The sequence below is a fragment of the Phocoena sinus genome, chromosome 4, assembly GCF_008692025.1.
Source record: "Phocoena sinus isolate mPhoSin1 chromosome 4, mPhoSin1.pri, whole genome shotgun sequence".
Lineage (NCBI taxonomy): Eukaryota > Metazoa > Chordata > Mammalia > Artiodactyla > Phocoenidae > Phocoena > Phocoena sinus.
The window spans coordinates 114,811,796-114,826,900 of NC_045766.1; the positions used below are offsets into that span (position 1 = coordinate 114,811,796).

The 15,105-nt window shown below is 39.0% G+C and overlaps 1 protein-coding gene across 7 annotated transcripts in view; it reads right to left on the minus strand.

Annotated features, from left to right (window-relative positions):
* The window catches only part of ROBO2 (roundabout guidance receptor 2), a 594,883-nt gene extending 586,212 nt beyond the window's left edge, over nt 1-8,671 (minus strand). For 5 of the 7 annotated variants that reach the window (XM_032630902.1, XM_032630898.1, XM_032630899.1 and 2 more), the window contains exon 1: nt 7,942-8,186. In XM_032630902.1, coding sequence (XP_032486793.1) covers nt 7,942-8,002 — 61 coding nt within the window. In that variant the 5' untranslated portion in view covers nt 8,003-8,186. Of the gene's footprint in view, nt 1-7,941 lie in introns of all 7 variants that reach the window. The other 2 variants (XM_032630901.1, XM_032630900.1) reach the window with 1 other exon arrangement.
* Between the last annotated feature and the right edge of the window lie 6,434 nt (nt 8,672-15,105).

Sequence of the window (15,105 nt, forward strand, 5' to 3'; positions counted from 1 at the left end):
GTGCGCACAAAGATTAATACACAAACGTTCATAGCAACGATCTTTATAATAGCCCCAAAGTGGAAACAACCTAAATGTCCATGAACTGATAATTCAAGGAATAAACGATGTGGAATACTATTCAGCGATAAAAAAGAATGAAGTACTGATATGCACTACAACATGGATGACCCTTGAAAACATTAGATGGAGGGAAAAAGCCAGTCACAAAAGACCATATATTGTAAGATTCTATTTATATGAAATGTCCAAAATAGACAAATCTACAGAGACAGAAAGTTGACTAGTGGCTTCCTAGGGCTGGGGAAGGGATGGCAGATAAGGAGCAGAACACTTGGCTTCTTTTTTTGGATGACAAAAACGTTCTAAAATTGGATTGTAGTTATGGTTGCACAATTCTCTGAATACACTAAAAACCACTGAATTGTACACTTTACATGAGTAACTTGTTTGTGAAATATAATGTGAATTATATTTCAATCATTTCAGTGAAGTTGTTGGGGGCAAATATTTAAGTAGCAAAATTTAGAGAATGTCTATGCTTTATCTCAGTTTTAAAAAATAAATTTTCCAGTAAGACTCCTTTGAGTTATTTTCTTAAAATCAAAAGTAGGTCTATAAAGAGGGTCCTACCTGCCAAATTCCTGGGTGTATCTCAGTTTAGTATCAGTGATGGTAAATAGGGACCTAGACATGATGATTATAACAGTAGATAGCGTAGGGTAATTCCAGTTGCTGCAGGTATTTTAATCTTCCTCTTCTTTTTCAATTATTAGTGAGCTATATAATTGGAGACCAATTTTAAAAGTATTCTTTTTAATTCTATGCCTGAACTAAAGTAATCATTTTTATCTGTTGCTAATGCTTAAATGAAAAGTTGCCCTAAAGGTGAAGAAAAGTCTCACTTTTTGGACTAGATATCATTGTATAAGTCAAAATTCCTTAGTCAGATAAGAGTGTATGTGGTCCTATTAAGGTACATTAGAATCATTTGAAGGAGTGCCTTGTCAAAATATATACACCACTCAACAGTGTGCTAAAACATCCAACAGTGTTAGTATGGAGATTGGGAGTGACCATGTAAGTCACACCATTGTTGAAAATACTCTTGGTTAGAAAAGAGACATATCAAAGCAAATAGTCAATTCTATATCTCCTGCCAGGTGAAAGGTGGAATACTAAATCATCAGAAATCACGATGTCATTTATGTCAAAATATGCATGTTTGATAACTCTCTCTCTCTAAAGAGAGAGGGAGAGAATGAGAGACACACACAAATACACACCCCCAAATAAATAAATAAATAAACCTAGTTCAAATGGTAAATGTTTCACATGTTGGGCTAGGGCATGAAAATAAACATCTCAAAAGCACTCCATAAGCACATTTTCATTTATTCAACAAATACTTGATTCTACTATGTGTCATCCTGTGTTCTAGGCGCTGGAGGAATACAGGTAAACAAATAGACAAAGAAAGTCCATGCCCTAGGAACTCAGTGGAAGAGGCAGACAATAATCATACTAACATACGCATACAGCAAACAGTCTTGTAAACTCTAGACGGTCTCCCTTCAGAACAGAAGGCAGATTTGCTTAGTGTCTAATATAGTCAAGACAATGTTTCCCTCCAGGCCAAAGGCTAGGCAGATTTCCTTATCGTCCATTATAAAATATCCTGGTTCCCAAGCTCAGGGCTCGTCAGCTGTGGGGCTAACCCATTATGTGTGCACCATCTACCTGGCCCCCACTGCATTGCCCGTAAGGGTCTTCAGGGGAAAGGTAAATCTATACAACCATGAAGTCATGCTGCTTGCTGTGACATAATTAATGAAATCTACCACCTGTGACCCAGGAGTTTCATGTCCTTTGCCAGCATTCATGAAGTTGTAGCAGTCTAACTTCTTAGCTCGCAAGTAGGGTACAATGTGGGTCCCTTCAAGGTTGTTTATACAAACACGTGCATGTGCGTGTGGACACGTGCGCACATACCCACATAAACTTTAAGAAGGTGATAAGAGCTCAGAAAATAATTAAGATAGGTAAAGGGGGTAGTCCAATAGTGTTTTAAGGGGAGCATTTTTACATTAGGTGGTCCATATATCTGAAGAGATGATATTGGATAGGGACTCATTAAACCAACTGAAAAAAACCCATGCAATGATCAGGGGAAGCACATTTCAGGTGAAAGAAAGAACAAATGCAAAAGCCCTGAGTCAGGAACAAAACATCCAAAAGCAAGGTCTAAACCTAGGTTCCAGTAGGGAGTGTGAACAGATGAGGTCAGAGAGGCAGTGAGGGACCTGAATTTGAAGAGTCCTGTAAACTATTGCGAAGAGTTATCAGTGGAAGCCATTAGAAGCTTCTGAGCAAGGTGCTGCCATTATCTTATTTACATACTTTTGAAAGGTGGCTACTGGGTGGAGAACTAACTGGTTGGAGGTAAGGTGTGGGGACAGGAAGAACAGAAAGGGAAGCAGGATGATCATTTATCAGATTACTCCAATAGTCCAGGTTTTGACCAGGATGGTAGTGGTTGAATTAGTAAGAAACATTTGGAATCTATTTGAAAATGCATCAAAACAAGAAGATGAATTAATGGCTGCCTAGAGGAATGGGTAAACGGATAGATATGTGGTAATCAAGTATAGTAAAATAATGGTAGAATCTACATGGGAATATGAGTGTTCACTGTAAAATTCAGCTATGTTGCATGTTTGAAAATGCTTATATTAAAATGTTGGGGAAACACTCACAAACACATGCATAAAATTTTAGGTATCAGGGTATATTTCAAAGGATTTACTAACAAGTCAGATATGGGCTGTGAGAACAAGTCAAAAATGATTCCTAGTTTTGGGTCATGATAAAACTGTGAATAGTGATGCCATTCACTGAGCTGGAGATGACTGGAAAGAGAAGCAAATTCTATCCCTGGCTTGAGTTTGATATATTCATTTTTTAAATTATTTTATTGAGGTATAATTGACATACAACATTATATTAGTTTCAGGTGTAGAACACAATGACTCGCTATTTGTATACATTGGGAAATGATCACCACAACAAATCTAGTTACTATCCAAGTCTGATATATTCTTATTAGATATCAAGCAAAGATGTCATGTAGTCAGCTGGATATGTTAAGTAATGTACGGGCACTGGAGATACAATGGTAAATAGAAGAGCCAAGTTGTAATCTCATGGAATTTACATTCTTCCACAAGTGATTAGGGCAATTTGAGAAGTATCAGAATAAAGAAGTATTTAAAACCCATGCGACCAGATGAAAGACATTAAGGATTAGGTGCAAATGGAGGAAAAAACACTAAGGATTGAGGCCTAGATCACTCCAATGTTGTTTTGCGAGAGACAGGTTTTTTGGGTGAATATGCTACACTTTAGATGCTATATTAGATTTCTGCTATGCTGAAACATTGCCAGAGTTTATGGAAATTTCCCCTTAAAAGACTTTATGTCATCATTCATTCATGCTTCACTCAATAATTTAAAAAAGAAGAAAATCATTAACAACATCAATGTATTGATTTAGGTTGACAGGGCTATACCTGGAAACACTATAAGAAACATAACAATACTTCTCTTTGAAAATAAATCTCTAATACAGCACTCTATAACTTTCTGCTAGAACTCAGGTCTGTAGACTTCTGTCTGCCTAAACTGGAAAAAGAACTATATAAGCTTGCATCAAGCTCTACAGGATTGTAAAAGAAAAATGATGAGTCAAGACCCCAACTGGGTATATCCAAAAATATTATTAACATATCTCCTTTAAATGCAGATTTTCTAAATTGTTATCCAAGAAACCTCTCACCTATTTTCTTCATTCTTCAAATATTTCTTTAATTCCTTCCACTGGGTCCAAAAAAGAAGGAGGGGAAGGAAGAAATGAAGGTGGAAGAGGAAGTGGTGGTACAGGAGGAGTAGGAGAAGAGGAGAGCTAGGAATAGAAATAAGTAAAAGGAAAATCTGGGCTTTCCTGGTGGCGCAGTGGTTGAGAGTCCGCCTGCCGATGCAGGGGACGCGGGTTCGTGCCCCTGTCCGGGAGGATCCCACATGCCGCGGAGCGGCTGGGCCCATGAGCCATAGCCGCTGAGCCTGCGCATCTGGAGCCTGTGCTCCACAACGGGAGAGGCCACAACAGTGAGGGGCCCGAGTACCGCAAAAAAAAAAAAAAAAAAAAAAAAAAAAAGGAAAATCTGATTTTTCTAACTCTTCAAAAATCAAATTGCACATAGGAAGTAAATAAATAAATAACTCCTATGGACTGCAGGAGCTACTGAAGCAGATATTACTGAACACACACATCCTACATACATAAGCTCCCTTCATTACTATATATGTATCCAAATGTAGGCAATGTTCTTACATATCCATACTTTTATTAGCAAAGATGCTATTTTATACAGGTTGCTCAAGGATGCAATAACTAGAATTTTTTTTTTTTGGTATAATCATGACCTTTTTTTTTCTTTAAGATACTCTTTTCTCTATGTATTAAGAAATCCTTTTGGTTTATGGTCCACATGTTGCCTAGAATCAAAGGTTATTCAAACAAAGCCAATTCAAACGTGATATTAGTGTATAGTTGCAAGAAGAAATTTCAGGTTACTTATATGCAATTTAAGTTCTGAAATGGACTACATACAGCTACAATAATGAGTCCATTACTGAAAGAAGCACTTTAGCAAAACCTATAAACCTATATGAGATTATATATCTGCACCATGCACACGTATCATCTTTATCTCTCCAAATATCACACGTGCCATTTTCATTTTAGAACAGTTAAGGATTAAAGACAAGAAATATTTTCATCTTAAAAACATCTTTTCGGGCTTCCCTGGTGGTGCAGTGATTGAGAGTCCACCTGCCGGTGCAGGGGACACGGGTTCGTGCCCCGGTCCGGGAAGATCCCACATGCCGCGGAGTGGCTGGGCCCGTGAGCCATGGCCGCTGAGCCTGCGCGTCCGGAGCCCGTGCTCCACAACGGGAGAGGCCACAGCAGTGAGAGGCAAAACATCTTTTCACCAGTATTGTAAAATTATCGAACTGACACAATGTATGAAATATAGATGTAATCCAACAGTCTTGTGACAGTTCATATTAGTTCCCTGTAAATGATTACAAAACCATATTCTTATTTAAAAATAAAGAAAATCTGGAGAACAAAGGCTAAATTCAATACATATTCTCATACCTAATAGTAAGGAAAAATCTGCATTTGGTTAATTAATCTGTATCGAATGAGATAATCTTTATTTACATCCCAAACAGAAAAGTTTGCCTGTAGTTCTCAACTAACTTAATATTTATTCTCTACAGATTCCTACAGACACAAGATACAGAAAAATCATAAATAATAATGGCACATAACTTTCATGAGGATGCAAAACTCTAACATTTTTCATACACTATAAAAATGCACATATAAATAACCCACCAAGCAAATTTCAATGCAAATCTATGTATCATTTGTCACTGAATAAAATTAATTTCTGTGTCTAGCACAAGGAGAGTCAGTATATCTTTGAAATGGTACAAGCTTCTCGAAATTTGAAATTCATGGGGAGAATAAGCACACACTTCTAAGAAGGATAATAAGTAACTAGAAATCATAGAACCCTGGAAAAGTAAGAAGGCTTAGAGATCCTACAAACAACCCCCTCATTATATATGTAAACACACAATCCTGGTGTGTTGAAATAGCCTAGAGGGCAGTGTTGTCTACATCCCAAATTTTTAACAAGCCCCATGGAGGGGCTGTCATTATTAGGGGGTAAACCAAGGGCAATCCAATGTCAAACGTATGACTTACATACTAATTCAGTAAGTGTCCACAGTTTCCATTGCTTTGGACATAGTAGATGCTAAATACAAAAACTAGTTTCACACACACAAGAATTTAATACTACCTTTTCAACTCCTCAATCTTGGGCATTTTTCACTACATTACTATGAACGTTGCTGCACAGTTATGGCTCAGACACAAACTACCCCCTTATCCTATAATGTCAAAACAGAACAAAGGTCCTAGGTGTATCTGTGGGACAGGAAGGGCAAGGTGAGTGGAGAGAGGGAAAGAAGGGAGGGAGCTAGGATGCGAAGGAGGGAGGGAAGGGGAGAAATGATGTCTTGCTACTGCTGTTCCAGGAAGGTGGTTAATTGCATTTGTTTCATATATCTCCAAACACCCTGGTGCATTAATTACATTCTGTAACACCAAGCTTTTCTGATTTCCTCTGAGCAATTTAATTGTATTCCAGCTAGCTACACAACGACTGAAAAAAAAAAAAAAACAACTTGGTGATAGTTCTGTAATCTAATATATAGTTTATAATGCATTTCTGGCATTGCAGTATACAAATTCATGGCTTGTGAGGACATATCCAAAAAGTTATATTAAAGTCTTATTGTGACAATCAAAACACTTGGGACAAAACCTTTTTGTGATTGTAATCTAAATGTATTACAAAGGTAAATGTATTGAAGAAGAAAATGTCTGGTGAATGATTAGATATGATTAGAGATATTGCCACAGTAGAATTCACAGTGATTTACTCCTATACATCTACTACTTAGAAGGGAAAAAAGAAAAAAGCAGTGTGCCCACATGAACGCTCGCCTACTATCGCTGGGGGGCATGGGTACTTATGTAGTCCAGGATTGAAAACAGCCACTTGACTGAAGGTAAACTCATCCTTATTGCCTCATGTTTATAGAAGGGCTTCCTTTTTGAGTCTGATACATGGGGCTCTGGGCAACAGCAGCTGCCAGGAACAAAGTTAGCTCCTACAGGCGGGCAAAAATAGGCAGTGTCCCAAATAATGACTTCGTCCACAATGCAAATATTGGAGGAAAGTTTATGTAGCAACAAGCTACTATAATGGCTCAAGTATCTGGACCAATACACCTCAGAATGTTTATAAGTACAGTAATTAAAAAGCTAAAGTACTACAATCCACACATGCAGGCAAAAATATCATGCTCTAATCTTCTCTTTAGACCAATTATTTCCATTGATGTGAAAATTAAAGTCTCTAGGTTAATATCAAATTGTTCTTTTGACTTTCTTCTTTGGAACAAACAAACAAAAAAGCATGTTAACGATTCCTTCCACTCATCATTCAAAAGAGCTACAAAAAAGGATTTTGCAATCCTCCCACAGGAAATTGACATCCTATGAAAATACCCCAGGAAACCAAATGTGAACAAAAGACAGGAGAATCAGAGGCAGAATGCTGTCTGCTTGACAGACTGACTCAACCTAGAGGGAGACACCTACAGCACCTGTTTCAGATCCCCATTGTGTTTGCCACTAGGGACTGAGCTGAGCGTTTCGTACCCACAGCCAGCCCACAGCTTCTGCTTCCCCCTTCCTGGAGCCTCGCCCTGTCTTACTTTTGACAGTTTTCTCCCTATGATCTAAATCTTCATTCTGATATCACGCTAGGAGAGCACTTACCAGCACGCAGGTGATACACATTGATCCCTGAGATCCCTGACTCAAATTCCTAATCTACTGCACCTTCACTGGGGTATCTATTACTCACTTCACTTGAATTTCTAAGCCAAAGTTCAGATACAAGAACAAACCCCAAATGGAGAACAAGAGTATTAGACTCGTTCAAGAGATTTACTTTCATATTTCTTTTTCTAACAAAACTGAGAGCCCATCATTTATTACCCAACTCCTCAATTAATTAAATTACAACAATAGGTGACTCCTAACACGTTCCATTTGCAGCAGTTTAGAAACAAAAGACTTAAAACCTCTGCTTCCCCCAAAGCCCCCATGCCTGGCCAAAAGGGACCAAAGGATATAATGTCATTTTATTTATAGCCCACATCCGACTCAGAAAGAAATGTTGGGTTTTTTGGGGGCGGGGGGAGGGACAGGATAGAAACATTTTAACTTACCATCAACCCGAACACATAAAAATCCACAGAGCAGTAGTTGTGTAAACATCAGCCGACTCATTTTGACATATTAAAAAGGATCCAGATTGTTTAAGAAACCAATCCCAGAGAGCAAAAGTACAAAAATAAGTATCAAAAAAAGAGGTAGGTCCAAAGTTTAGACTTTTCTAGCTGCTAATTAAAGTCAAGAAGAGCAAATGGCAAGATCAGAAGGGGTTAGTGGAGAGGTCTTGAATGGGGCACATTTAGATCCATCCAAATTAACAGAGAGCACTCCCAAGGCTGCTGTATTTCCTCACTGTGGCTTCCTAAATTCCCACGAATTCAGCCCAGCCGGAGGGATTATTCAAGTGTGTCTAACCCCCTCTCCTCAGGCTCCATGGCAATCCAAAGCCAAGTTCGTTCTTCAGAAGTCAAGAAGATGACGGGAGAGGAAAAAGACCTAATTCCTAGAAAGTGTTCCACAAACTTGCCAGCGCGCTGCCGAAAAAAAACATTGGCCTGCCCACTGGTTTCCTTTCCCCCGGTCTCCGTCTGGGTAGCAGCTCCACGTCCAGAGTTTTTTCACTAAACTTCCATAATAAGGATGTGTCAAAGCAACACTTTGCTGGCGGGCCAATTTGGCGGCCCTCTCCTTTGCAACCTCGTTGCCTCCCTCCACCTCTCTCGTTCCCGAAAGAGAGGCAAAGGGAAATAGGGACGAGGCGGGTGGAGAATCCGAACTCCTACGTGGTGGGGCTGCAGGGAGGGAGGGAAGGCGGGAGGGATAGAGGGGCAGGGCTGAGGCTGCTGCCACCCCCCCGCGGTGCCGCCTCCGAGCGGCTGTGAACCCGGGCGGCGGCAGGCGGCGGGCGGGTGCGGAGCGGGGCGGGTGAGCCCAGGGGCCCAGGAGCGGGAGAGCAGGGGAGCGCGCGGTCCAGCCACCCGCCCGGGTCTAGCCGCCAGTCCACCTGGTACGGCCGCCGCCGCCGCTGCCGCTGCTCCCGCGGCCTCGCAGCAGAGCGTCCGCCTCCTCCTGCAGCTGCCGCGTGTGGAAGGACTTAGAGGGAAGGCGAGGAGGCGGGAGGGGAGGGGAGGAATGAAAGCTGCTTGGAGTCTGCCCCGGGGAGGGGGGCGGGGGGTGATGAGGGGGTGCACGGAGCCTCCACTTCCACGCTCCGCCACCCGCCCGCACAGGGGGCGCCAGCCCGCTGGGCAGTGGAGGAAGGGGGAGCTGGAAAGCCTAGAGTCCTAGTGGGACAGAAATTAACAAATTCGGAGCCGAGGCTACCGGTCAACTCCTTCCCCTTCTCTGCGCCTCGTCGTCCCCCCCTGCTTCCCGCCTCGGGAGGGGATAGGTAGGCTCTAGCCTCCTGCCCTTCGCCGCGTCCCGTTTAATGGGCAGGTAATTTTCTCGGTGAGCGATTTCATGGAAGCCCTTCCTAATTATTCATCCCTCCGTCTGCCGGAGATGCACACGCTTTCTGGAAAAAGATCATCCGTCCAGGACCCCGGGTGCAGCCTCATTACCCGTTAAAATCACACAAACATTCACTCTTCACCTTTTAGCAAAATGAGAAGCTGAGCGGGAGGGAGAAAAGGAAAGGAAACAATATAACCACCTCTTGGAGCGGAAAGGTTGTGTCGGGGTGCTTTCTCCGTCGTCAAAAAGGCACAAAAAAGGGGGGAGGGAGATGTACAGAAATCTGTAGTCTCCTCTGGCTTGTTTTAGCCAAGATCTATGGCCCCCTGAGGAATCCCGGGGGGGGGAGGGGAAGGGGTGGCATCCCCTCTTCTGTTACTCAGTTGCCTTATGCCCCCCTCAAAGATGAATTTGACGCGGGGCTGAGGGATGCCAGGGAGTTCAGGAAACGCTTAGGATGGAGAAAGGAGATCAGGGAGCTTGGGTGCGGGGGACCGGTACCCGAAGTTATTACCCTCCAGAGACTATCACCTCTGAAAGGAAGTTCGGAAAACCTGAAAACCCAACTGAGCTAACGAAGCTCAAAAACAGCTGAACTGCAGCCCAAAGATGACAAAATCCTGAAAATTAAGGCAGAACCCACCAAGTGAATGCCATTCAGGACCGGGAAGATTAAGGCAGCCCACATTAGATCAAAGGGATGCTAGTGTCTGGGGTGCCACTGGTGTGGCCGGTGGAGCCCGGCCCACGTGTGATCACAGGCTCGCTGGTAGTTGTTTGATGCTAGTTCGGATGATTACAAGGCGGGTTATAAGAACTCACGCAGGTTCCCGAGCCGAGCTAAAAGCTGGATGGTGAGTCTTTAGTTCCCCCTACTGGAAAATATTAGAAAAGATTCTTTCTGTTCGTGGCCTTGTGAAGCAGTTTGAAGAAGAGCCTTTGTCTGGTGGTACATTTTGGTGTTGCCACTCAATTTAGCGCTCCCTTGCCTATTATGGATGTGATATTGTGTGTTTCAAAAAAAAAAATGGTCAGTGACACACAAGGAATTAGGAGAGTTTTTACGGCACCTCTGCATGCTTGAAAATTATGGTAATGAAATAGTCTTGCAGAAGAATAAAACAAGCCACTCTTCTTGTGAAGCATTAAGAGTAATTTCAGCACAATTTTTATATACATTATTTAGTTGTTTTTAAAAAGTGCATTAGTGTGCTGAAGTTAAATCACTTGAATTCTCACAGTAATGATTTCTAAATGTATTATTCTTTTACCACTCTAAGAAAAGAAGTGGGGAGGGGAGGGCGAGACAAGTTCACATGCTTTTTTTTTTTTTTTTTTTAACCCAAAGGGCCAAGTCTAACTTAGATGATATGGTGGTCATGGAAAATGACAAAATTCATTGGATTAATATCTCTCTTATCTATCTTTAATGTTGCCAAATAATTTATATTTCTTTAAATTTTTCATTTTAAACATTCTGATCAGATTTAAAATCAGGGATTACAAAGCCTATTTTATTCCTCTAATGCACCACCACCACCACCCCCCAATCTCTATTTCAAATGTCCCTACATGGGTACAACAGAAAATATTCTGAAAGTAAAGTCTCCCTAATAATAATGCAGAAATTAACAAATCATATAGACTTAAAGCTCTTTAATTTTCAGATGGATCTCAGAAAGGAAGATATTGGGACATTTCATCTTGAAGAGTTTTGTCATGGCTATTCATCTGGAGGGAAAAAGGTAGATTTGACTTCATATATGTTACACTCAACCATCTACAAATGCCTTTCCTTAGGTGATCTATAAAGTCACTCAGAGGCAGAAAGGGTGTACGTGGGAAGTTGGAGGAGGGTAGTTTGAAGGAGAATGACCTAGCAATTGCTGTTGTTCCCTAGGGCAGAAAAATGTTACCTCACATCTCACAGAAAGTTGTCCTTGTATAGAGTATGACAAATGACCCCACACAGAGAAAAGAGTTATTTAAGAGACATTCCTTTGGTTATATTTATTTGGCATTTTGGACCAAGCATCATCATTTTGTATTCATACTTTACTTACTAAAAGTGACGAAACACACCATTGATTTCAGTCTGGTGCCATCTTTTTGCAATACATTACCTACAGTATTTAATAATGTCTGTAACAAAGGAATTTAGGGGTCTATGTTTTGTGATTTTTCTTGAAGGTAAGTTCATAAATGATGTTTAAAAAGAATACTCTGTCAGTCTCTCATTTGACATAAAATGTGATCAAGGAAAACTGATAACTTTACATATAAGACTCTCATACCAAGTGATGGTTCAAGATTATGACCAAAACTCTCAACAGTAACAGTTACTGTAAGAGTCTACAGACAGAAATGTAATATGGACAACAATAAGTCCAAGGGGAACAAAGACACTACCTTCTGGGAGGTTTGATAGATCTGTATTAGAGAAAAGTTTACATTTCTATTAAATTTAACACACTTTTAGTGAGCAGTGTCTATAGAAGAAATGGATTTCTCACTTGGTTTTTCTAAAAGGAAAATCTTTAAAACCTGAACATTCTAGTAGAAGTTGGAAATTCAATTTTAGTAGTGCTTTAGCTAAAAAAAATTTATTTTAGGTTTTCATTAAGACAAAGCCAGAAATAGCTTAGAACAATGAAGCACCCGCATCGCCAGATTAGAAGGTTTAAGATACACACAATTAAATGGGCACTTAGCTATAATATCTTCCCAAATATCAACTGTTTCTTTCTTTTTTCTTCTCTAAACAAGCTGCTAAGTAGAAAATGTACATGGAAATCTATGTAAAACCTGGAATGGTATTATTATGTGCTCAAAATGTGCCTACCAGATAAATATGTATTTTAAGATATCTAAAGACATCTATGTGTAGGAGACTATAATTAACCCTAATTGGGGTAAGGTGATCAAATGATCCTCTTTGTGATTGCACTTCTGAGTTGGCATTCCTGGAGAAACATAAAATACTCATCTGAAGCCAATCTGCACAATATAAGATATAAAATAGTAAATATTTCTTTTCCATACCAGATTCCCAAAGGATGTGGTATAATTTGAAAAACCCCAATCTATTTATTTTTTACTCTTTCCATCATGCCCTCATTATAGTTGCAAGGTGGTATACATAGGCAAATTAACTGATCCCTGATAATAATTTTAATATCTACTATGAAGTGGTGACCACTTGCTATATGTCAGGAATTGTTCTAGTTTTTAAAAATTCATTAAATCATTTAAATCCTATGAGAGCCTTATGTGGTTGATATTATTCCCATTGTACAGATGAGAAAACTGAAGTTTAGATATCTAACCCAAATTAATAAAAAGTGCAATCTGCCTTTGAATCCAGATCTCTCTACAAAATCTATGCTCCTAAGGGTTTTAAAATATCTTTCACATTGTAGAAACACTGTAACACTTTCATAAATTGCTTTGATTGATTAATTTAAGAGCTGGTACATCAAAACATATAGAAATACATAATCGGTTTTTGTTACCAAAATTGAAGAATCTTTTTACAGCCAGAAGACCATTTGTTATCAGTTCAGTTTGAATTTTTCTATATAAGATTGTCTTACCATACTATGCAGAAACAACACATTTACATGAAACGTATGGGTTACTATCTACAAAAGAACACAGGACAATTAAAATAAGCGAAGCATTAAAAATCCAGATCAGAGAAGAATGACTCATGTGCTCTTAGGTTATTCTTCTTTTTATTACACTCCAACTTGTTGCAAAACGATTTGAGGAAGCCAAGATAAATTGCATTTTGTTCTTCTGAAATATGTTCTAAGTATCTGATTTCAGTCAATTCATTTTCGATATTCACTAATACTCTGTTTGTAATCAGTCTGCCTATCTATGTATCTATCTATGATTAGTACTTTTGGTACATTACATGGAGTTATTAAAATATTCCATTCTTAGAGATCTGAGATTTAAGTTGACTGAAATGTAGCAATATATCACAAAAACAAAGTATTTTCTACCAAATACCGTCATTTGTGGTCAAGAAGAATTTTTCTTTTTTTTTTAGAATTAAAACCAGTTTGGAAAATTATTTTCTATCTTGATTGAAAACTTCAGTGATACTTCCAAACTTAACATAGCTTTTGATTAAATAAAATATTACATTAAGTATTAATAATAAATAATATCGAGGCATAATTTCTCTAAGTGTGTATACCTTAAAATTTAGAATTTTTTAAAACACATAAAGCTATTTCAGAGTTCATCAATGAGATTTTATCTCCTTAAGGTCAGTACTCCTCATTCTGAGGTTGTCCGTTACCCCCTTCCCTCCGTTTAAGTGATCTATGAAACCGCAACCTCGGCCATAAATTAAAAAGTAGCTCTTTGGTGGGGAAGATAACCTTTCATCTAGATTAGGAAAGCGTTCTTAGAAATAAGCAGAATTGTCAGTCTTGCCAAGATAGAAATTATTTACAGGTGCACCTCCATCTATGAGGCCTCTGACCATAACAGGCTAGGCTTCCTATCCCTGCATAGTCTTTTACTGCTGGTTATTTTATCATCTCTATTTAAAGCTCTCGAGTTCTAATTTTAGTATACAGCCTAATTTCAATGATGTTAAATAATACACTTTCTGCTATTTTTATATCACAACATAATGAACCCAAGAAAATCCCTTTGATTTTTTGCCAAACTATTCCAAGTCCATCTGCTCCAACCTGGGCTTTGTATAATTGAATTTTAGCAACACAACTGTAATCCTAATAAGAAGGTTTCTCTAAAAATCCAAAACAGAATTTTTGTTGTTCTTAAGAAGAAGGGATTGTCAAAGATTTAGGAAAAGATTCATCATACCTATAGGCCAAAATTTTTAGTTTTCTGCTCACTGAGTTGTCTTTTAGACTATTTAACAATGGATTCTTCAAATTCAAAAGAAGTTGCTTACTCTCTCTTAACAATAATATCATGGAATTAATCCAAGGGCACATGTAATCCAATTGAACTGCCTATGGTTCTGTCATACAGAAGAACTAATCTGCTCGGGAGCAAATTCTGATTTTCTTCCAATATCCAAATTATCTTATTTCTGCCTGATAAAATAACTTCTGGCTGCCTGCAGAGTTCTTGAAGTCCTTCTACAACGAGTACTACGTTTTCAGTTGTTAGATACCAGCAGGGAGGCTAAGTAATATAATTTTGCTTTAAAAAGTGAGAGATGTAAATACACATTCTCTTACTAAAGTGATAAAGTGAAATATCTGGGGACTTCCCTGGTGGTCCAATGGTTAAGACTTCACCTTCCAGTGAAGGCAGTGTGCGTTCAGTCCCTGGTGGGGCAGCTAAGATCCCACATGCCTCGTGGCCAAAAAATAAAAAAGAGAAGCAATATTTTAACAAACTCAATAAAGACTTAAAATGGTCCACATCAAAAACAAATTTTTTTAAAAAAGTGAAATATCTGGAAAAGTTGTCATGGTACAAGTTTAGAAACAAAACTACAAATGAAGGAATAATATGACATATAAAGTACTTCAGATCAAAATATTTCAATTTGGATAAAAAGTCTCTCTTAAGCAGTTTCTAGTGATTCATCATTTACTAAAAAGCAGTATAGGTATAAGTGACTTTTGTTTTCTGAGTAATTTTGGCTTTTCCATTATATACTAATACTAATGTAAAAAGATCGAAAAATCAAATCATTAAAATTGAAAAATGCTAGTGTAGTTTTTGACAATTTCATACAAACGGTATGGTCCTCCTATCAAATT